Consider the following 23,208-nt stretch of genomic DNA (forward strand, 5'->3'; position numbering starts at 1 on the left):
CCTTTTTTCACATGCCCGGCCGGACTCTTAATGCATCCACCGCTCGTGCACTATAAACGGCTCCGTGAGAGGTGCTCAACTGCATCGGCTGCACGTTTTTTTTTTGTTGTTGTTGCTCTGAGTGAAAAGTTGACTCCTAGAGGAGCAGTGATGGGGAAAGTTAAAGCGAACTGTGCTGCTGGAAGGTTCACAAAGTGAAGCAAACCGAGACAAATATTTCATGATGAAGCCCGTGCGGAATGCGAGGGGGCGACTCGTAGAAGTCTGTGAGAAAAGAACTCTTCTTCCCTCAGTAAATATGAGTTAATGGGCTTTATATGAACTGGCCCCATTGGTGTAGTTCTCAAGAAGACTGTCGATACACCAGATAATCATTCAGTGACCCGAGCTGAGCAACGTCTGCTGTTTAGAGCAAAACGTGTAACAAGTATGATATCGGTATTAATTATAATGACATTACGTCTCTGCCTTGAAGCAGAGACCCATTCTGGAGCAAAAAATTCGTTGACACAATGAGTTAAGTGTTCCAAATGAAACCATCCGTCTTCCTGCAGCCACCAAACTCATCAGGAAAGCGTTGATTTAAGTGGCTCATCGTGCATTTGCACCAATTCCTGCAGTTTATAAAGCGAAAACTGCTCCTGCCGACCTTCTCGTGAGCTCTCACTCATTCATTCCGGTTTGTTTTAAACCTTCCAGCTCTGTTTAAATAACTCTGACAGACTTTTTGTTTACAACACGTATTTCAGTTCAGGGAACAATCCCCCCCAAAAGCTCCGTGGCCTCTGACTGGAGCTTTAATTGCGTCTCTGGGGGTTTTCCTCAGCGCAACACTGCAGAGACAACAAAAAGGGTTGTGCGGCGATAAATGCTCAACGTCCCTTCTTCATCGTCAGCCGCAAAACACGTGGCGGCGAATCAAGAATGTGCGCTCATTGGCGCGACTTTCCCTCGTCAACTCGCGAGACGCTAACGGAGCCCAACGAGGCTTTTGGCCGCCTTCTCTCGCCGCTCCGTCGTTTCTTTTTCCCCCCGGAGGTTTCCGTCTGAGGCCAGTCTGCCTCGTCGGCTCCGAGCTGCACCCGTCTGAAGCTCTGCTCTGATTTTCTGCAGTACCTGGGGCTGGTCGAGGTGGAGGAGTCCAGAGGGATGCACGTGTGCGAGGATGCGGTGAAGAAGCTGAAAGTTGTAAGTGCATCCCACACGCACACACACACACACACACACACACACACACAACCGAGTCTGTGTCTTCACATCTGTAAGCCGGGCTTCATTTATAAGCGAAGGCGGCGCTCGGTCAGAAGATCCAGCGAGTGTTTCGCGCGTTGATTGTCGCCTTCTCTCCTCCCGCCGCCGCTCCCTTCGTTTCCCCCCCTTGATTCTCCCCCGCTGGGTCGCGCCTCTTACCTTCCATCTTCATCAGCTTTCCCTATTTAGCTTTCCTCTCCTCCTCCTCCTCCTCTTCCTCTTTCTCTTTCCCCTCCGTCGCTCTCAGTTTCTCCGCACGCCATCGGCGGGCTTCAGAGCCACTTCCCGCGGCGCTCTGCCCTTCCCGTCTCACACGCAGAGACACACAGACGCACAAACACACACTCGTGCACAGCTCTTTTAGCCTGTGTACTTTTAGCCCGGCCCTCTGCACGCTTTGACCTCTTAACCCGCCTTCCACCTCGCCACGCTGTGACGGTGCCACCATCCCTTTGTAGAACCGTGCGCGTCTTTTTTTACGGGCTGGTTGATCAGGCAACATCTGGCGGGATGCGTTCAGCGTGTGACTTGAGTGGTAATGAATTTACTCCACTGTGGCTGCTTCTTTCGTCTCTGCAGAGCGGGAAGAAGACGGTGAAGGCGGTGTTGTGGGTCTCAGCAGATGGACTCAGGGTGGTGGACGAAAAAACCAAGGTAAGCAAACGGCTCGTTCCATCATGTCCTCTGTCCTCGTCGTCTCCATCTCGGGGAGGTGTGCGTCTCTTGAAGGGATGTGTGCGACGCGTGTGTCACGCGTCACACATGTGATGTCGTGGTTTCATGCTGGTGGTGCAGAGTGGGGGAGGGACGCTCACACACACACACACACACACACACACACACACACACTTGAGTGTCTGGCGGCCATTGAGGCCTCCAGCAGAGCGAGTCTCTATTGAAATCGGAGCAGAATGAAGAGCAGCACAGAATAGAGGAAAGGCCGATGCTTTTTTTATCTTTAGAGGGCACAACCGTGACCTCCCCCCTCGCCCCCCCCCACACACACTTTAATCTCCCTCCTTTCTTTCCATCAGTGTGTGCTTCATAGGAGGCATTAGACAGTATACTATCATATAAACCGATAATAAAGTACGATGAGACGCACCGATAGATGAATGTTTATGTCTAATATTCTGCTTCCATCCATATTTGTTGTCGTCTAGCCGTAAAAGATCGCTCAGGTAGCCGCTATCTGACAGCATCATAAATTGCATTTATTTAACCAGAAAGGAAAAAAAAGATTTTTACCATTTAAGTTTAGGTTTAGGTCGTAAATAATTGATCAATATAAATATGTCATTAGACACAGCCCGATCAGTATTGTTTAACTCATTGCTTTGGTTTTATAAAACCAGCAACTTTACTGTTTTGATCCACTTTTCAGTAAGAAAAAGAAGCAGGTGAGCGTCTGTGAACACGTTTATAACAAGGATTTAACATTCGATTCACAAACCCAGCAGTGACGGTGTCTTTGACGGCGCCCACGCGGCTTTTCAGACTGCCCCCCCCCCCCCCCCGGTTAATACGCGTACAATAGAGACAAAGCTGCGAACGGCCTTCACAGCGCACCAGTAGAAAGAAACGGAGAAGACGCCATGGAGGCGCTCTGAGTCTCTGTCAGCGAGTCGGGGACTCGAGTCGTCTTCATCCCGCTTTGTTCGCTCTCTTCTCGTCTGAAGATTCAGACCCCGAACACACACGCGGGAAAAGCGTGGGACACACCCAACAACTCGCTGACCTTTCACCTCGGTACCAGCAACCCCCCCTCACTCACTAATTGGCCCACAATGAATGCGCCGCTTTTCTTCCACCTCTTCCCCCCCCCTTTTCTCCTCGTTTCCCGTCCTCGTCCTCCCTCTTTGTTATTTTTTCGGGGCGACGCTTTATTAGAGGGAGGAAGTGCGTGGACGAGTGTGTGAGGCCTCTCCCCCCCTTTCTGCTCCCTCTTGCCCTCTCGCTTTCCTTCCCTTTCTAGTTTCTTTTTTTCTTTTGGGTGGGTCAAAGAGGTGAGGGGGGCCTTTAGTGTACGCGGAGAAAGAGAAGGGCCCCTTTCAGTTTCCTCTGTAGTGACTCCAGACGCCGGGACGGGATGAAAACCTCTTTCATAGAAGGAAGGGACAAGCGGTGGAAACATCCCGCAGATGAAAGCGGGTCCGGGGTCATTAGCCCCCCCGCCCTTTTTGTTACCGGTGGAAGTGCAAATACGTCGGGAGTGAGAGGGGTTCCACGGGGTTAGCGGGGGGCTGAAATCGGCACGCTATACTCCCCGTCTGTCATTGAGGCGCCGCGACGAAGGCCGAACCAGGTCACGTGCGACTTAGAAGCTTCAGAAGCTCCATCTACCTGCCGGAGGGACGAAATGAAGTGAACTGAAATCTGATTCTCTCTGTTTTTTCAGGACCTCATCGTGGACCAGACCATAGAGAAGGTCTCATTCTGCGCCCCCGATCGCAACTACGACAAGGCCTTCTCTTACATCTGCCGGGACGGCACCACCAGGCGCTGGATGTGCCACTGCTTCATGGCTCTCAAAGACTCGGTGAGCGCTCCGCTGACCCCCCGGTCTCATTCTACCCGTTCAGAAAAAGCTCAGGCGCGTCGACAAATTGACAAATGGCTGTCTGACTAAAATTGAAACCTTCATGAAATCAACAAAGATAAACTACAAATGAGTGATGAGTGTAGAAAACTGGCAGTGCAGTTACTTATGTTATCTGAAAAGCATCTTTAGTACTGATAATTATGGTGCACTACGATTTATATTATACTATAACTGTAACGTCGATTTGGCTGAGCTAAAAACAGCCTCTTGCCCTGTGCTGTTCGCCCGCGATGCTCAAGGGATTATGGGTAATGGTGTTTGTTTATGGCCACTAACATCAGACCTAGGGAATAAAATAACACTTTTTGTGTTAGGGCTGTATTTATAGTTAGAATGAATGGGGTTTCATTCTGTATCTGCAGTGGTCCCTTTATACAAAACGCCATTTACCTCGGAATGAACAAGGCAGATGAATCTTTAATGAAAATCAGGAGCTTCAGTTCTGTTGCAATTGTCATTTAGACTCGTCAGCCGTTTTAACCGGATTCATGACCTCCAGACTTTGGGATGAGGAGTTTTGTAATTTAAACACAACTGCAGGAACAATGACGTCATGCTGCGTCGAGGTCTTAATCCCATGGCGGTTTCATCAGTTTAGACACTGGTAGATTATTCATGTGGATGGAATAGAGACCTGTGGGATTAGGAGAGGGGATTAGACAGAAGCCTGTGGAGTTACCCCCCCCCACCACCTCCCCTCCACCCTCCCCCATCTCTGTCTGTCTCTATTTGCACCCCACCCTCCATATCCCCTCAACCAAACTGTCTCTTCCCCGGGCCGCCATGGCGCTCTACCAAGAGGGAGGGAGGGTCAAAAAAGTGTTTTTGAGATGAACTCGTGATCTGAGGTCGAATGCGTGAATCGGTTCGACCTGTCGGCTCCCTTCGCCTCCTGCAGGGGGAGAGGCTGAGCCACGCGGTCGGCTGCGCCTTCGCCGCCTGTCTGGAGAGGAAGCAGCGGCGGGAGAAGGAGTGCGGCGTGACGGCGTCCTTCGACGCCAGTCGCACCTCGTTTGTGCGCGAGGGCTCCTTCCGCTCCAACCCGTCCTGCCAGCAGAGCTGCGGCGGCGAGAGGGACGACAAGCTGCAGGACCAGAGGAAAGGTAGATCTCAAAGTGTCGCTCTCGGCATCCGTAGATTGCGCACAAGGAGCGAAATGAATAAAAATGACCGCTGGACCCACTTCCTCCTCCAGAACAACCTCCTGCCGTCCCGGCCCTCCCGCCCGGAACCGCCTCCCCGCCCGAGGGGGCGGCGTCCCCCATGGAGCGGCCCGAGCCTGGCGGGCCTCACGCCATCCCGCGGCGCCACGCGCCTATCGAGCAGCTGGTGCGCCAAGGCTCGTTCCGGGGATTCCCGGCGCTCAGCCAGAGGAACTCTCCCTTCAAGAGGCAGCTGTCGCTGCGCCTCAACGACCTGCCGTCCACTCTGCAACGCAAGACCGACTTCCAGGACAAGAACCCCGGTGAGTCCAGAGGTTCTGGAAGCTTGACTCGCGAATGCTGCTGGTGACCCGCTGACCTGCTCGCCCGGAAAAAGGATGATTCCCGTTTTATATCAGTTTCCCTCGTGAGGTTTGGATTCAGGTCAAACAAATACGCAATGTGTGTGTGTTTTTATTTATTTATTATTTAAATGTTTTCAATCCAAGTGGAAAAGCCAATGAGCAAAATTTAGACAATTATGGGATGATTCTAATAAAGCTGCTGAACATTTAAAAACCTTTTTATTTTGGTTTCCAGAGGTGATCCAAAGGCCTCTCTGGTTGGCGGCTTTTTAAAGGTTTTTTAGAGGGAACTCAAACCCCCAAATTGTTATTTGGTTTACAAAGAAGTCAAGGGACATCACTGCTGCTTGTATTCACAACTTAAAGTTACTGACCTCACGAAACACGTTATTACCCCCAACTCGAGGAATCACTTCTCACGACTGATGCGATACAATTCTGAAGGGATTTGCAAAAATTCGCGTCCGTTCTAGTCATCCATTCTTTCCCCCATTGATTGCACGACAGAAAGCAGTTATGTGCTGTTCTCGCCGTGTGACTCTGAAAGCTCTCTCTTGCTAAGAACAATTAATAATAACCGACTTACCCCTCAGAGGTGGGCACACGCCCCCTCGGTGCGCTGCCACGGGATGATTACAGTCATCAGGAGAGACGGGAGTCGACTGGAATCGACTCTCGCTCCTCTACACTCTATTCGTTTCCCTCTCCCGTGACGGTTAAAGTATATATCTGTATCCTTTATGTCTCGACCTCTGCACACACACACACTCTGCCCCCCTTGTGACTCTCGCACAATGCGTGTATTGATTTGTGCGATCGATCAGCTGTCCTGGTTAGCCTTCAGCAAGCGCTCTGCGATCCCTCAGCGTGCCACTGCACAGAAAAAACACTCACATTTAGCCGCACGTGTGAGCTGCTTAGAGGGCTTTTGGGACACTGACAGGAATAAAGGAAGGGGAGGGTCACGGGGGTCGGTGTCTGCTGAACGGAACGCGGAGGAGTCTTTAGTGGGAGACCTTACACATGCCTCCAGCGCCCTCTGCACCCTGCGGGACGTCCCGAGGCCGGTATGCCGCACAGTGACACACACCAGAGAGATGTGCACGTAAAGGAAGGGCCGGCTTGTAAAAGTTTGGGGGTTTTGACCCAAAATGGGCCAATCTGTGGGGAAAACGTGCATTTAAGAAATTCATTCCGAGCAGAACCACAATGTAAAAAGTATAGGGGGGAGGGGGGGGGGGTAAGCGAGCTGAGGAAAGGAAGAGACAGACTTCCTCTGTCTCGGAGGCCTTTGTTGTGAAGGGAGGGACCGGGAGACAAGGAACGGGGAATTAGATATTATGTTTATTTATAACTTGCCGTCTGTGAAATGACGGTTAAAAAGCTGTGTTCCAACCCAAACTCAGACAGGATCATTTAATCCCTAATCCCTCGCTGGATAAATCGGTTAAAGTTGTTTTAAGAACATGGATAAGCTAACCCAAATCCACCTCGATCCGAGGCGTCTTCGGAGCACAACGCGCTGCAGGCAGTGACGTAACAGGCCTGGCATTGCGTACATGCGTGTTATGCTTGGTATGAATTATTTTATTTTTAGGAAGAAGGTAGAGGTGAGCACAACGTTTGTCTCGGGAATCCTGCTTCCGTGGCTTTTCAGTTCACATCTTCAGGCCTTCGGTTTCTTTAATGCTAAGTGTTAAACTAATGAATAAACACTTTCTGTCTCCCCCTCCTGCCACTCGTTTGTTCCTCAATCCACTCCACCTTTCCTCCCTCTCCTTCCCCACCTCCTCTCCGTTTGTCCCTTTCTTGCTGGTACCAGACATGGACTTGGGGTTGCCGTGTGAGGGAGACTGCAGCATCAACGCCCTGTGCAGCCAGATCAACAACTCCTTCACCAACCCACCGGACGAGCTCTTCTCCAGCCCTTCTTTGCCGGCGAATGGCCCCCAAACCTGCACAGTGCCGCCTGCCCTGCCCCCACCACCGGGACCAATGCAGGGTGAGAGAGAGAGGAAAAGGGTCACATGGAGCACAATCTGGACTGAACGCAGCGGCGGTCTAAATCTTAACCCTTATTCCCCCAGGTACGTCTTCCTGGGTGCAGCCGGAGCCTGCGCTCCACTCTCCTCCCCCGGTTTCCGTGGCGATGCAGATGCAAATGCAGATACAGATGCAGAGCGGACACAGGCGCACACCCTCCGAGGCGGAGAAGTGGCTGGAGGAGGTCTCAAAGGCTGTCAAGGCTCAGCAGGGCCCCCCCATCCCCATCATCCCCGGACCACCCTCCGCGACGAGTCAGGCGGTCGTATCAGCTGCCTCGGTGTCCGGTGTCCCCTCGCCGCTCGGCACCCTGTCCAAACCGCTCCTATCGGGCGCCTGTGTTCTCGCGAGTCAGGCGCTGATGCCCCTCCCACCCATGTCAATATCGTCGGTTCCCCTGATACCCGGCCCCCCGGTGTCCGGCCCCCCGATGTCCCTACCTTCCATGTCCATTCCCACAATGTCCGGTCCGAGCATGTCCGGGGCCTCCATGATGCAGTCCTCCCTCCCCGGACACCCGGGCTCACTTCCAACCTCCATGCAACCGTTCCCTTTGGCTTTCGATACCACCCCGGCTCCTGTGGGCATGTTTGCCAGCCAGCCTGTTCAACCAGCATTTGTGCACATGCAGACCTACATGCCCGGCCTGGCCAGCAGTATGACATATCCCAACGCCAGCGTGCCTGTGGTCGGCATCACGCCATCGCAAATGGTGGCGAACGCCTTCTGCACCGCCACGGGCTCATCCGGTGCAGGCGGAGCCTTGAGCTCGGCCGTGGGGGGGCCCAAAGTCGGGGTGCTCGGAGCGGTCGGGCAGCACCACTCTTACCCAGCAGTACCCGGGTCAGTCGGGCACGCCGGCGGGTTTTCCACACCGCCGTTCTCTCCCACTCCGCCGTTATCAACGGCCGTCAATGGCCTCCACCCGCACAGCAGCGCCATGATGGCCCTCCAGAACGGGACCAGTAACATCGGCGGGACCTGCGGCGGCGGCGGCGGCGGTAGCGGCTGGCCGCCGGAGGGCAGCCAGCTCACGGCTCCGGCAGCCAGCGTTTCCCAAGACGATGACCGCTTTGAGGCCAAGTGGGCGGCGCTGGAGGCCAAACCCCAGCAGCCCGGGAGCAGGGCGCCGGCTGCGGCAGCCAACCCGTTTTCCAACAATCTTCAGAAGACTTTTGAGATTGAGCTTTAAGGCGCCGTTGGCCCCCCCCCCCCCCCCGGAGTTAAAACCCTGAGGAAGGCGTCTGACCTGTGGTAGCCTAGCAGCTCGCTACAAGCTCTCATGGGAGTGCGTGTTAAGATGATCTTAGTTGCTTCCTTTACACTCCCATGAGAGCTTTGAAGGGCGTCCAGCAGGTGTCTCCCCCCCCCCCTGCTTCCACCGCTCACTCACGCTGCTTTACTTCACTCGCTGCGAGTCCCTGGATGTACTGTATGAGCACGTTGTGGCGGAGGGGCTTAAGCCAGTGACTTCTTTCTTTGTGAAGGGACTCCGCTCAGATGCATTCCGAACCCATGAGATGTTTGTGCTTGCGGGTGGAGAGTTTAGCAGATGTGGCTCCGTCAGAAGGGGGTGCTGAGAAGCTGAGAAGCTGAGAAGCGGTTGATTGACGATCAGACGGATGCTCAACAGCTAAAAGTTTGGATCCCCCGAAGGGACCAGCTGTGAGTGCAAGACCCAATTCTACCAACCCAAGATAACTTACTGACTAATAGTAGAGATTTATGGCCAAATTATTTTATTTATTGTAATTTTTATTTTCAACAAAGATTTTTTTTTAAAAAGTGTTCCAGGACCGAGTTCTTTTAAATCCCCTGTATTTATTTTATTTGAACAGCAAACATGAGGGAATCCGTCAGGTAGAAGCAAAGCATTGTGGGAAACTGTAACAGGAACCAAAAAGACCCCGGGGGGGGGATGGCGGACATGTGAGACTGTAAGTGTACACAGCGGCGTGTTTCTTCCACCTCTTTGCCCCCACGTACACGCGCTCACACGGCGGGGGCCGCGAGGCGTCGCCACCATCTTCTCCGGACAATTCAGTCACAACGAACGACTTCGTGGAAACACGGCACAGCACTGTGGAAATCTGATGCACTACATTCCGACTTCCCCCGATCCTCTTAACGTGTTGGAACGCAGGCCGCGGCGGCCTCATCACGCACAGTGTGATTGTGCATCCCACGTGTGCGCTACGGACGACGGGGACAAAAGAGAGGACGAACGTGAGCTGATTGATGGCAGAGGCAAGAGATGTGGGGAGGATATTTTTAAGGAAGTGTAATGGAAAGACAAAACGGGGGAGTAGCAGAAGGGAAAGTGGAGGAGGGATAACCTGTATGTGGGAAACCAAAGGAGAGGAAGGAGTCGTACCTTTGAGGAAAGAGGAAGTTTGGAGAAAGGAAAACGAGAAAAGACTGAAGGAGAGAACAGTGGCACGTTCAGCGTCGTGTTCCTCAGCTCCTAAAACACTTCACAACCTATTTTAAACAAATACGTTGCTTATTATATAATTGCAGCCCTCATAAGTGTGCGCCAGTCGCTATGTAGTCAAAACTTCAATAACGCCCCTCAAAGCTTTCTGTGTTTTAACTCTTGAGTCGTAGAAAGAGCAGGAATGTTCTCTGCGTGCAGCTGGTTCCTCTGGTACCTTCACGGGACACCTGTACTCGGACCAGAGATGTGAAGCGTGCCGACAAGCTGCCTTCTAAAAATCCACATGATGATCCACCATCTCGGGTCTTTTTCTTGTTGTTTTCGGACGAATCAGAAAATCTTCCTCCAAAAAACAAAAAAAAACCCAAATCCGAATGTCTCAGTTTGCCCTCCGGTTCTCTCATGAAATCAATGCTTTTATTTCTTTGAAAATATATTTTAGCCTGACTCTGTTCTAGATGTGGGTTAATTGTGTTCCGCGTTAAAGCAAACTGAATGACCTCATGAACTTGATTGTAAAACCATAGTTTAGTGATGGGAACAAAGCAAACCAGTGGGATTTCTTTTTAATCTTTATTTACAGAATTTTTGTATTTAAACCTACATATTTGTATTGTAATTACATTGTACAAAAGATAAATAAAGTAATATAATATTACTCCTGTTGATGTTTTGTAAGTGGTGGCTTTTTAGCTTTTCACAAACTGCTGTATTCTCTCATGTTCTCCAAACGTCAGCTTCAGTTTCTTCTCTCATCTGTTTCCTGGGATCTCATTTTCATTTTTGCTTCAATCCAGTTTTTCGAGTGAATTCAGGACAAACTTGTAATTGAAAAAACCAATTGATATAAAGAAATAGACCTGTAAAATGAGAGAAACTATTTTTGGCACCATCGGAAATACATATTTCATTATTTTTTTTCCTGCACGTCAGCCATCAGAAGAAAAGACTCCAGAATGTGAAAAATAGTGAATCTCCTCACACAGGCCAACATTTTGGGAGGGTTTTTATTTGCCTCCTTGCTGAGAGAAAGAGGTAATGATCTTCTCACATGTCCCTATTAAACATACAAAAACGTCCCAAAACGATCCCTTTAAATGTGTTTTAGTTCTAGACGTCTAACCAGCGCGGATCGCTGCTGCTGCTGCAGCTCGGGTCACTAATGGAACGAGACAAGGCCTCTTCTCTTCTTCAGGGCTGAGAGAAACACACACACACACACACACGCTGAACATTGTCCTCTCATCTGAGGAAAGAGTCGGTGAGTGTGGAAGATTCGTTGAGCTTTATATCGTAAGTCACAAAATAATCTGGTTTATTTCCTAATAACAGTTTAAATATTTGTTGTTCTTTTTGGACCAAATTCAAATATAGGTTTATTCACAATGAACACAGAAACTTTTATTGTATAAAAGTATGCGCACTGTAAATGGTCCTATGTAGTAAACGAATGCTTACACAGAGGGAGATGCCTGGTTGTCATGGCTACGCAGCGAAAGGCTAATTTATAACTGCTGAAAAGTGCGTCAGTCAGCAAAAACAGGCCCCTATGTGCAAAACTAAAGTGCCGGAAGAAATAATAGGAGCTGAAAATGCAATATCATCTTAATGTATTCTCAAGGCAGATCGGACAAACATGCACGTGGTTGTGCGCGCGTGTGTGTGTGTGTGCGTGTATGTGTGTCTGTTTGGATTTAAACGCACAATTTCTGCGCACTTAGCAACCAAATTTGAAGTGTGTGTTATGATCACTGGGAACAGATTATTTGAAGGTTATTATCCGGGAGCAGCGAATAGAGGCAGATACCTTTGTTGGGGGGGGGGGGGGGGGGGGGGCATCACTGTGGGGCCTTGTTTCCAACTAGAGCTCTCTCTCTCTTTCCATGTCGCGCTCTCTCTCTCTCTCTCTCTCTCTCCTGCTTTTAGTGTCTGCAAAATAAAGATTGTTGCCACTTTAAACTCTTTGCATCACTTGCATTGTACATTTGTGTAATTAAATAGAGATGGAAATGAAGGATGTGCCTGTGTGTGTGTGTGTGAGAGCGCCTGTCGGTCTGTCTGGTGGCAGCGTCTGATAGCAGTATAAGTGTAGACTCGGTAATGGTGTTTGTGTAATGGGCCATGCCCAAATTGTCAGATCAGCACTGCATAATGCATCACTGCCACACACACACACTCTCACACACACACACACACACACACATTTATTCTTCTTCCGCTACTTCATAACAGAAAGGTACAGACACATACATCCGTATTGTTTAGAAAAGATTTTACCTGAGATCTGCTGACATTTTCTCCATCTCAATTCACATATCAGAAATCTCAGTCTGACACACACACACTGGCATGCTGCTAATTGCACTGAATACAGTGTTGGCAATGTGACCTTGCAGGTCTTGAATCTAAGAGGAAGTAATTACACTGATTAATTGCGTGTGTTTGCTATTGATCAGTGAAGCCGCTGGCCTCTTGTTCACTACACAGCAGCGAGGGGACGTTTTCCTTGAGGGTAACGCTGGGACGACGTAACGCGCTGGTCCATTTTAATCCTTGTTTGGAGAGCAAACACACAATGACAGACTTCCATGAAGAGAGTGTGTGTGTGTGTGTGTGTGTGAGTGTGCGCCCTTGCCTTGGCATTTGAGGCTGCTTCAAACCCTGAGGGCCAAAGTCAGTATGCCTTGACGTACACACACAATACACACACTCAGTTATCCATCAAGACATAAACACAATCTGTGCCCGACTGCCATTTGGGACAAAGTGTTTGCAGCGCTGCCGTTTCTTATGACAACACCTCAAATGGAACACGTGGAATGTTGAGCTCAGTGTATTTTGGATTTATGTGGATGAACGCAAATTTAACATTTTTTTTCAGGTGTTTTTTATGTCGCTCTGGGGGAAAAAATGCAAAGTCAACACAATCAAAAAAATTAAACACATTTAGCGTGCAACAATAAGAGCTACTGATGCAGCGTTAAATGCGCAGGAGGAGCTGTTTTGATGTCAACAAGGAGACCAAAGTTTGTGGTTTTGTTCGATTGAAGTGATGCTGTCCAGAAAGAAAACCAAACCAGCACATTGCATTTTGTGGCTATTTCAGTCGTGTCGGATGGTAACTTCTACATCTGAAGATTGCTTAAATAACAGATGGTTGGCCGAGGACGGGGCGAGACTAGAGTCCACACACTCGCACAGTGTCCTCTTCCACCTCGGCCCGCCTGCAGCTGTCACTCAGCAGCCCATCGGCGTGTCAGAGCGGGGCCGGCCTGCAGGCCTGGCGGGTCCATGAAGCCTGTGTCTCTTTAAAAAGACATCTCTGACAACACTGCAGAGCTCTCGTGTTTATGTAATCGAACAAAGCTCCTCTCAGCCTGTGACGGGGATCATGCATTTATGACTTGTGATGTCATCGCCGCAGACGAAACACACACGCATGTGATCATGTCGAGACCCGGTCACCCAGCGCCGCCTTACATGTGACTCCCTGGTGAGCCCCCGAGGATTTACGGCACCGTCTTTGTGGTGCCAGCGTTGCTAATGGGAACATTAAACATGAATAAGTCTGTTTGCAAAGAGGGCACATTTCCTCACTTCTAATAGGACCCCCCCCCCCCCCCCCCCCCATAAAATGCATAATTCACTAAGGCGCAGACAGAGTATTTGTGCTCATCTGGCGCCCCCCCGTGTGCAGGCAGGACATCACAACACGGAACACCTTATGTTATGCGGGACAGAAGCTCCACCAGCAGCTGTGATCGAGCAAAGGCTCCTCAATTCTTTTGAGGTCTTTGTTTAACTGCGCATGTCCAAAGTTTATTTCCATCCGTTTCATCGGATCAGATCTTTTTTTTTTCACTCAACAATTTGAACTTGTATAAGTCTCATAGGGACATTTAATTTTGTAGAAAATACAGGGTGTTTCCTTATTACATATCATAATCTCAATCAATCAGAATCAATCATTCTTTTGAATATTTCTTGAATAGTTTAATAAATATTTTTTGATAATTTTTTTGAATAATTTTTGAATATTATTTTCAAACTTTTTCTTTCGCAAAACATTTCTTGAATGTTTCTTGAATATTTTCCTGAATATTTTTCTTTCACCAACAAATAACCCACTGGTTCTCTATGAAGGTCACTTTTTTGTTTTCCTGGCAATTTTTACTACTAAGATTTTTATTTTTAACGCCATTTTCATGGCAACAATTACTTTTTTTCACATTACCTACTATGACATATTTAAAGCCAAACAAAATGTCATATTATGGCTTATTATACTATGACATGTTTTAATGCCTTTTTAAACACACATCAATGTGCCCTTTGTGTGTGTGTGAAATGTTTCATGGAGCTTTAACCGTGCAAATGTCAGCGGATTCTAGAGCTGTTACAGCTCCAAAAAGACACTTGTTTCAATAGAACATTCAAACCTTCACATCTGATTGATACAATCATTTTTGCAACGTACGAATGAGACAGACCTCTCAGCAGGTATCTGATACAACTCTGCTCCTTCCTGCAAGAATAAACCTCTTAATTTTACACTGTCAAAGCGCCGGGCAGGACTGTTCTAACGGCATGATCTGCTATGACACATTTTTCTGAAATTGGTATGGACTGTAAATAAAAAGTATGGAAGATGAAGTGTTCAAATCTTATTCATCAACATTTATTCTAAATTTCTTTTATTGTATATGTTGCAGCATATTACATAGAAAGTGAATATAATGGAGGAGCGTGAGGTGTTTACCTCAAACATCGCAAATTGACATACATTTTGCAATTTTGAGCACCAGATTTAAGGGAATTAATTACTTGGTCATAAAACGTGACGGAAACAACTCCACAGTGTACTTGTTTCTACCTCTTGGAGTAGTAGTCTCGTTCACTCCTTCAGTTCATTTTTATATCCCCTCTTATGTTACGTCCACAACTTCAAAGGTCCTTCACTCTGACGCATGCGGCCGTCTCCACGTTGGCATTCTGTGCATCAGTCCGGGAGGCTTAAGTCAATTTAGCCTGGTGGATATTAGTCAGCTGTCCATTAGAGCACTGCTAACCTTCACCAGACGTAGAGGAGAGGGAGAGAGGGGGAGAGGGGGAGGGGGAAATGGAAACGCACCTGTGTAACAGCCACCTGTCCTGGTGTTTGACGCGTTCACGTCAAAACGGGAACAAAAGGGCCTCTGGGCCCAAAAACACACACATCATATGAATGAAACTTTTAAATCCGGCTTTAGATGAAAGGAATTTAGTTACTGGTAATGCAAGTGGAAAAAGAGAGAACTGTTAAACCAAAGAGATGCGGGCTTCTTACTGATGTTGAGCTTTTATATAAAAGAATCTCTTCCACCTGCAGCCACTTAAGAACTGAACATTAATAAAATGTCTTTTATGGTCAAACAAACTATTACAGGCAGTACCACCAACTTCTGCATAGAATCAGCTAAATAACTCTGACCTTTATTACTTTAAAGAAAAGCAAAACAGAGGTACTAATTATTACAATATATACATACAGGCTGTTCTAGGAAAAAAATATTTCTATAGTGAAGCATCGAACAGAAAGTCTGCATCCTGCAGGGGAAATAAGGACATTTATCTACAGATTTCAGCCTTATCGTCCGACGTATTCAGCAGATTTGTCATTATTTGATTGACAATTATTACTTTATTACCATATTGTATAATGCCAATAAAGCATGATTATTATGAAGAGGTAAGACAGGAGGACTAGAGAACGGTGGAACAGATTCATAGACGAGCCGGATTTAAGAAAGAAAAAAAACAATACGATTATTTGTAGACGGATTAAATGCATTTCATTTTCACGTTGAGTGAGTTTCCATCAACACGAGTGTGCAGTCTAGTGCAGGTGCATTCAGTACATATTAAGAAAGGTTTTTTACAATAACCTCAGTCCATCAGAACACACGTATGTCCATGCATCGGAATGTCTGTTATGTGTTGTGCTAGAGATTTCCACTACCCCCCCCTGCTGAGGACACACCTGTAGGAGTTAGATGAGCGAGCCTGTAGATTACTCGGCTCTGTAAGTAGGCACATAATCTCATGACTTATTGCACATACAGAAGAATTCTGACGAGCTGTAGAAACGGGAATCAGGATTCCCACGAAGGCACACTCTCATTTAGATCGATTTCGGTCCGCGGGCGAAACTAAAAAAAGTCACAACTGTTTTTTGTTTTTTTCCATTCATACCTCAAGAGAGATTTAGAGAAACCAAGATCACCTCAAACAGCTCTACCAGGGTGAGCGCTTTGCAAAGGCCCAGTACTTTAAAAGCATTCCTTTTACTTGTTCTCATCCTCACCAAACAAACGTGTCTAAATGAAAAGTGTCCGCGTGCAGCGAAGCAAAGCAAACCCAAAGGACCGAACGAGGAAGACCACAGTCGAGTGTGAAAGCTCCGCCGTTACCGATTGAGAAGAGTCACTTTTCCAGTCGGAAGATGATGTATGTTTTACCTCACGAACCAAGGAGGGCGAATGAGATGTGGAGCTGATCCTCAGTCAGCACCGGTTAAACCAGCTCCTTCCTGAGCGTCGGAGCAGCGTCGGCGCCGCGTAATTGATTCCTCGCCGGCCTCCGCGCGCTCGGGAGGTCTTCCCGGTTTTTAGAAAAAGCTCACAGAACATCGGTGCGGGCGTGGCAGCCGTCGCACACCCGGACCGGGTGGTCCCAGCCGCGGGAGGGCACGGGCTTGACGCGAGTGGAGCACTCGCCGCACACGCCCTGTCCGCAGGCCCTGCAGTGGTGCTTGGACATGATGGGCGTGAAGGTCTTGGAGCACTGGTGGCACTGGGCGATGTCCTGGTCCGGCACCCAGTAGTCCGGCCGAGCCACGTCCTTCACGAAGCCTGAGGGGAGCGGACGGGAAGTACGGAGTTCAAGACTTTGTATGCGTATCCAGATGTGCAAAGACAACTTTGGGATGCCAAGATTAAACAAGATGTTTATGGTTTGAATCTCTAATCTGCTATTCCATAACTCGTGATTGTGTCTGTGAGAAAACAGGGCAAAAACCACCCCCCTTTTTTCAAATTGCAAAATTGGCAATTACAATGCAGTTCACAGAGGCCGATTGGTGCAAAAGCATTGAACCCATTTGACCCCGGGGGGACGACGTGGGAGCGGCGGCAGTGACTCACACAGCGGGTAATCCACGGCGGTGGTGACCATGTCCAGCGTCGACTGGGCCACCTCCGTCACTCTGCGAGCTATCAGCCCCCGAGGCTCCACCTTACACACTAAGGAGAAGAGACGGTTCTATTAACACAGATGTGTGACAGTGGACCGCATTTCATTTTAATACACAAAATATGAAATTTGAAATGGATTTAAATGGAAATATTAGTTTAGTTAAGCTTTGAAACTACAGATGAAATGCTTCATCATTAGGTGAAGTTGCGTTACCCTGGCTGTTGGTGTCCGCCGGCCCCCCCTGCTGGTAGCAGGCCTTACACACCCTGACGGGGGCGCTGCCCCAGCCTCTCTCTGGCACCGGCATCCTGTGGCTGGAGCAGGGGTGGCAGAAACCCTCGCCGCACGATCGGCAGTGGTGCTTCCTCTCCGCCTCCTCGAACACTTTCCGACAGCCATGACAAGCCTGAGGTGACGGGTGGGGGGGGGGCATTATTAGTCCTTGCCGTCTGTCGTTTGTCTCGACCCTTTGGCTCTTCGTACTCACCGTGATCTCGGTGTTGGGTCGCCAGTACGGCGGCGCCACCTGGTCGGTGACCCAGGCAGCGACGGCTTTGGTGGGCCCGGTGCTGTACTCGGACACGGACTGGATGACGCAGTTCATCCCGTCCAGGACCCTCTGGGCAGCGTTCTGGTGGTTGGTCAGAAAGGTGTCCGACTGGAAGAGGGACGACAGAAATGCGGACAATGTAAGGAGAGAAAAAGGAGTCAATGGATCCCGTCTGACGCTGAGGTAAACGGTTAAAAAGCTGATGCAAAGTGCTGCTATTTTAATGTCGCATTAACGTCAACTGTTATGAATATTGCACATGAATTGGGTTTTGTTATGGAGGAGCACGGATGCACAGTAACTCTTAATCTCACCCACCGGTACCAGGAAGGACCTCAGCAGTCAGTGGCTTTGTGTCGGAGCCAAAACCCCGGAGGAAGAGAAGACGGGAGTACTCACCCCTTCCCAGACGTGCTTGACCTCAGATCGCACCACGCCGCTCTCAGGGTCCTGGTTTCCCACCCAGTACTGTCTGCTGCGGTAGATCACACCACAGCTGGCGCACTCCAGCACATAGCTGAGAGGGGGGAGGGACAACGCGCATGCTGAGCGGATGAAAGGCCTTGAAAAGGTGTTTATGTGTGTGTGTGTGTTTATCTACGTACCCGGACCAGGCGTACTTGGCCAGTCCAAACCACGGGTTGTCGGTGGAAGCCGACGTCTTGGGCAGGACGATCACCTCTCTGCCTCCCTCATAGCACCTCTGGAGACACGAGACGCGTGACCCATATGGTGAGATGAAGGGCTGAAACCCCGTGAAGCAGCTGAAGCGCGAGCAGTCTTACCTTACAGATAAGGACCTTGTTGTTGAACTGGTGTACGTACTGGCACAGTCCGTCCGCCATGTGGGGGACTCTGTCTCTCAGATGATTCATTCCGTTTTTACAGCGGACGCTGGAGACGAGACAGAAAGCCAAACGTTTCAGACCTGATTGATCCTGGACCGACTCTTCTCACAACTATGGTTCTGAATTCTCCCCTTTTGGCTTTGCATAAAAGCACAAAGATAAGTTGTCTTTCATTGTATGTTGTACGTAATCCACTGGGGAGACATCTAGAACAACAACAACTGGATAAGATTCCTAATCTGTTATTCAGCCAGAGGCAACTGGCAGACTTCTGTTTGTGCGTAAAAGCCGTTACCTGCTGTGGGAAAATGTCGAAGAGGAGGAATGTTCCAAGTAAAAAGACAACGTTCAGAAAAAACGTTTAGGAAAAAACAGAACTCTAAGAATCGGAATGAACGCCGTTAAACTGTTTCTGCTGTGAGGAAGCAAAGGCCCAGAATACAGATGTGGGATCCTGCTCAGGCTGACTGCCAGGAGCTTTTCACCCATAAAAGAGGATGAAAGAGTGGAAAATACTTTCTGTCTGACCCGCCTCAATGTGCAGACGGTGCGACAGTACGCAGCTGGTCCGTGATCAGTGCGGATAGACCTCCCAAGGTTGGCGGATTAATTAGTTAATTAGTTTAACAGTGGGTTAAATATCTCACTGGGAGAACTAAGAGCTGACATTAAAAGTCCTATTGAATTACATTATGCTGTGCTGAGTGAAATGTAATCACTAGATGTCAACATGATGTATTCAAATGCAGTTTTGTGAAAGGACACCAATATAAATATACATTAGGGTGGGAATTAAAACCGTATAAAACATTCCGTTTTTTTCTTCTAATCAACACAAATACATTTTTTTATTTCCAAATCAGTTATAAAATTAACCACTATACTCAGGATAACAACAATTTTGGATGCTTCCCACTGACTTCAGGCCAGTTGAAAATATCTTCCCAGACTTTTGGTCGAAATAACATGTTGGAGCCTCGTCTACCAGCTGCCACAATAAAACCAAAAATACGGGTTGACAGGGTATTTCAATTTGCTATATTATCATTCAACCATTCCAAAGAATATTCGATTTAAAAAAAAAAACATTTGTGAGCACTGAAGAATGTAACCGCTGAGAAGTGAGATTTTGCTGAAGAGTGACTGAATGAACTGATAATTTATCAACTTCTCTGATCGGTGCTTCTGCTTCTGAAATCTCCCCTGTAGCACACAAGCTCTACAAGAAAGAAACAGCTCACAGATGATTTCAGTGACGTACTTGCAGCTGAGGCAGACGGCCGAGCAGGTGAAGTACTCGTCTGGGAAGAAGGAGTACGGGGTCATCTTATCGTCCGACAGCTCGCCACAGAAACGCTCGCTCAGGGCCTGAAGACGTGGGAGAGGAAAGCAGAGGAGGATGGGAGACATTAAACAAGATTAGAGAAGACTAGAAGACAAAACCGTCTGTTAAATTCCTCTAAAATGTGACTTGTTTTTGATCGAACATAGAAAGTTGTGCTCCACCACTCACATCCAGTGCGTGGAACACTATCCCGGGCTGGCGGGGGGAGCGTGTGTGAGTGTTCTTCACTTGCTGCCCGACGGCCTCCAGCAGCCTGCTGTAGTCGGTCGGAGGCGTGATGGTCTGGGTGCCGACGTACTGCACCGAGCTGAAGGCCTCGGTCCCCAAGCCCAGATCGTGAAAGCGCTTCTGGAGCAGCGTGTCAGCATGACCGGCTCCCTTGGAATCTACAAGGGAAAGAAGAGGTGAAGACCTTCTCCTTGGACACAATGAATCAAAACCCATGAACATAAACGTTGCGTAAACGGGGTGGAGAATCTGGATCGGTCCCAGCCGCACCATGGCCGAGTAGCTGGGTGTGTGTCGTCTCCTGGAAGACGATGACAGCTGGCCCGAGAGACGAGAGGGGCACGTCCAGCCCACAGCGGCTGGAGAGGGCCCTCAGCTCCGGGGTGAAGTGCTTCAGGTAGGCCCCCGAGGCGTTGCTCAGGAACTGGAACATGTCGTTGTGGAGGCGCTCGGCCCGCGTACGATAGACCACGATGTCAGACACGGCCAACACCTGGAAAAAAAAGGCAGCAGATACACATGGAGCTCAGTTGACCTGTGTTGATTGAACTGGACACACAGAGAAGTGGAATGTAGTTGGTTCCGCTGATAAGTTAAGGAGAGTTTGACAATGAAGGTATGTCGTGTCCTTTCTACCCGAAATAACTTAAAAGACTGCAGCATGGGACGTTAATTGTGTGAGGAAAATAATTAAAGATTAGTTCAATGCAGAGAACCCAGTGAGACCCAAAATAATTCTGATTCTTTTCCCATTCAGATGAATTTGCAGAGTTATACACTTAATGTGCGTCTCCCTCTCTAGAAACCAGCTGACCCCCAAAAAACAAGCCCCATTCGCAAATAACCCCTAAACTGAGTGTTGTGATAGCAAACTATTACAAGGAACTGACTGATTAGCGTAAATAGACCCGGCGATCAGTTATTTTTTTCAGCAAAACCAACCATTGACCAGTAAAACTACCTTTAGCAGCAGCCGCATTCTCTGGTTCTGATTGGCCGCGGCCCCCAACAGGCCCTCGGTATCCAGGGAGACCAGGCCCAGGGTGGGGTCATACGCCGCCCACACCCCCACCGTACAGGAGCTGGGGGACTTGGAGGTGTAGAACACGCTCTCACCGCCGAACAGGATGTGGTTGAGCGTGTGGGACTTGCCATCGCCGGTGTTGCCAAAGATGGAGATGACCTTGACTCCCGCCACGTCGCCGCAGCCCAGTCGGTCCACAAACTCGGACTCATCGCGGACCTTGGGAGAGGGGGGGGGGTGAAGCGTGAAGAGTCATGTTTGGACAGAAGGTGTATTGACGTTAGTTAACCGGCACCCCTGACTGAATCAAAAGGAAGAGGCGGATTGATTTGAGGAGTCTCGGGTGACAAGGAGCTCTAACACACAATAACATAAGAAAACACAACTTTATACAAGCTACATTGAGAACGCTTTGAAATAAAGACTTTATTCATGAACACAGCTCTGCTGGGCCTTCAGCTCTCTGACACAAAGGACCAAACCAGTTGTGCAACACTCCCCAGACTGCACGGACACAAAGCACAACATCGCCGCCTGCACTTTGTACTTTTGTTGTACCAACGCACGGGAAGGTGCCTCCCTGCGGCTCCGACGGCCAGTGAGACTCACCCGGGAGCTCCCAAAAGAGGGACCCGTGCGCGGCTCCACCTCCCGGGGGTTCTAAACGTTGCGCCTTTACCTTTTATTAAGGTAAAGGCCTTCTATTTCTCCTGAGGTATCGCGAGCACCGTGTCAACAAAGACACGACACGGCTGCGTGCTAAACACGGCTATTTATTGTTGTGTCATCTGTCAGTTTAAGTAAACAACAACAACAAAAACACACGCTGCTTGACTTTAGCTCGGTGTTTTCTACTTTAATGACGCAAACGTATCCGCGCCAGATTCGTCAGATTGTTTGTTGTTCCCGTTCTTCGTAGCTCAGTGGCTAACCGTTAGCATCAGCTAGCTCGGGAGACGTTAGCTAACTTTACCTGGAGGTTTTCTTCTTCGTCCACCAGCAGGAAGCTCCGTCCACCGTCTCCACCCTCCTCCGCCCTCATCGAGATACTGTCCATTTCTTTCATCAGCATTTCGGACATCGCTGTTTAGTCACTCAAAACATAGTTTTGCGACGGCGAGAAGACAACAAAACGAAAGTTCAACATGACTCCGTCTCCCCAATCACAACAACAGCGCGTGTGATGCCAGCCTACGCAGCGGGAGGAGAGTGGCGGGAAGGAAGTGACGTCAGACGCACTGTGCGTGCGTTGAGTCAGCGGCTTGTCTGGTAGGACGGCGCCACCCTGTGGACAAATGGTGCAATGACAAAGCACACGGGGGTCAACAAACTTCAGATTTCAGAGGATAAAAATAGCACATTAAATGAAACGATTACTTAACTGATCCAGAGATTCTGTCGGTATTATTTAGATGTATTTTTAATTTCCAAGCATTTATGAGAAGTACATACAATTATAGTCAATATTTTTGTTTCACAAGGCTATATAAGGCAGAAAATCTTTTATCCCACATGTTATTTAAATTGACTCATAATTACAGCAACAGTGAATCAAAGTGTGTATTTAACCGGCAGAGAGTATTTTTTTAACCATGGTGCTATGTTAGAGCTGCTTGCTAATGTTCATTAAATATTTGTTAGCACAGATCTATAAATATCACATGTCACTGAATGGCTTTATAGCGGCGCCATCGCTTCAAACAGGACATGGAGGACGAAATTCCAGCATTACTGCTCAAACTGTTGTGGGTGAGCTCCATCCATCCTTCCTTTCTTGCTTCCCAACTTCCCTCCTTCCTTCTTTCCTTCCTTACTTCCTAGCAGTGGGGGGGGGGGGTTAAAGAAGGAAGAATACAACGATGGAGAGGCGAGGACAGAGGGTCCCAGCCTTTCTGCGGGCTCATCCACGAGAGACAAATGTCTGAAGCAATCAATTATAGGCCTACTCTAAACCCATCGCCCCTGATTAATGAATAATTAAAGCTACTCAGGGCTACCACAGATAACATAAGATTAACCATGGCTCTATCAACATGCCACCACTGTAAGGTTATGCAGACACAGCATCTATATGCCCTAAAACAGTGAGTATAAACTTGCAATCAAAGGGTAATAGCCTATAATTTACATAATACGTATA

General features: G+C 48.7%; 2 protein-coding genes across 6 annotated transcripts in view; one reads left to right on the plus strand and one right to left on the minus strand.

Moving 5' to 3' along the window:
* numbl (NUMB like endocytic adaptor protein) overlaps positions 1-10,498 on the plus strand; it is a 37,820-nt gene extending 27,322 nt beyond the window's left edge. For all 5 annotated transcript variants that reach the window (XM_078107466.1, XM_078107467.1, XM_040192432.2 and 2 more), the window contains exons 3-9: positions 1,114-1,188; positions 1,831-1,905; positions 3,650-3,790; positions 4,752-4,956; positions 5,049-5,318; positions 7,183-7,362; positions 7,448-10,498. In XM_078107466.1, the coding sequence (XP_077963592.1) occupies positions 1,114-1,188; positions 1,831-1,905; positions 3,650-3,790; positions 4,752-4,956; positions 5,049-5,318; positions 7,183-7,362; positions 7,448-8,595 (2,094 nt within the window). In that variant the 3' untranslated portion in view covers positions 8,596-10,498. The remainder of the gene's footprint in view (positions 1-1,113; positions 1,189-1,830; positions 1,906-3,649; positions 3,791-4,751; positions 4,957-5,048; positions 5,319-7,182; positions 7,363-7,447) is intronic.
* Positions 10,499-14,517: 4,019 nt separating this feature from the next.
* LOC120818919 (zinc finger FYVE domain-containing protein 1) lies at positions 14,518-22,317 on the minus strand. The gene is made up of 12 exons (XM_040175820.2): positions 22,042-22,317; positions 21,006-21,287; positions 20,315-20,537; positions 19,985-20,202; positions 19,733-19,839; positions 18,409-18,517; positions 18,229-18,326; positions 18,023-18,140; positions 17,561-17,731; positions 17,287-17,479; positions 17,022-17,120; positions 14,518-16,730 (listed from the first exon to the last, which is right to left on the minus strand). The coding sequence occupies exons 1-12, from the start codon at positions 22,147-22,149 to the stop codon at positions 16,498-16,500; spliced, it is 1,959 nt and encodes a 652-aa protein (XP_040031754.1). The 5' UTR covers positions 22,150-22,317; the 3' UTR covers positions 14,518-16,497.
* Between the last annotated feature and the right edge of the window lie 891 nt (positions 22,318-23,208).

Source organism: Gasterosteus aculeatus, chromosome 1 (assembly GCF_964276395.1).
Source record: "Gasterosteus aculeatus chromosome 1, fGasAcu3.hap1.1, whole genome shotgun sequence".
NCBI classification, from domain to species: domain Eukaryota; kingdom Metazoa; phylum Chordata; class Actinopteri; order Perciformes; family Gasterosteidae; genus Gasterosteus; species Gasterosteus aculeatus.

Excerpts from the sequence above, each read along its gene's own strand:
- LOC120818919 (XM_040175820.2), bottom strand. The coding sequence starts at position 22,149 with ATGTCCGAAATGCTGATGAAAGAAATGGACAGTATCTCGATGAGGGCG. Across the intron at positions 21,288-22,041 it reads ACGAAGAAGAAAACCTCCAG|GTCCGCGATGAGTCCGAGTT; the intron begins GTAAAGTTAGCT and ends CCCTCTCCCAAG. Across the intron at positions 18,518-19,732 it reads GCCGTCTGCCTCAGCTGCAA|CGTCCGCTGTAAAAACGGAA; the intron begins GTACGTCACTGA and ends TCTCGTCTCCAG.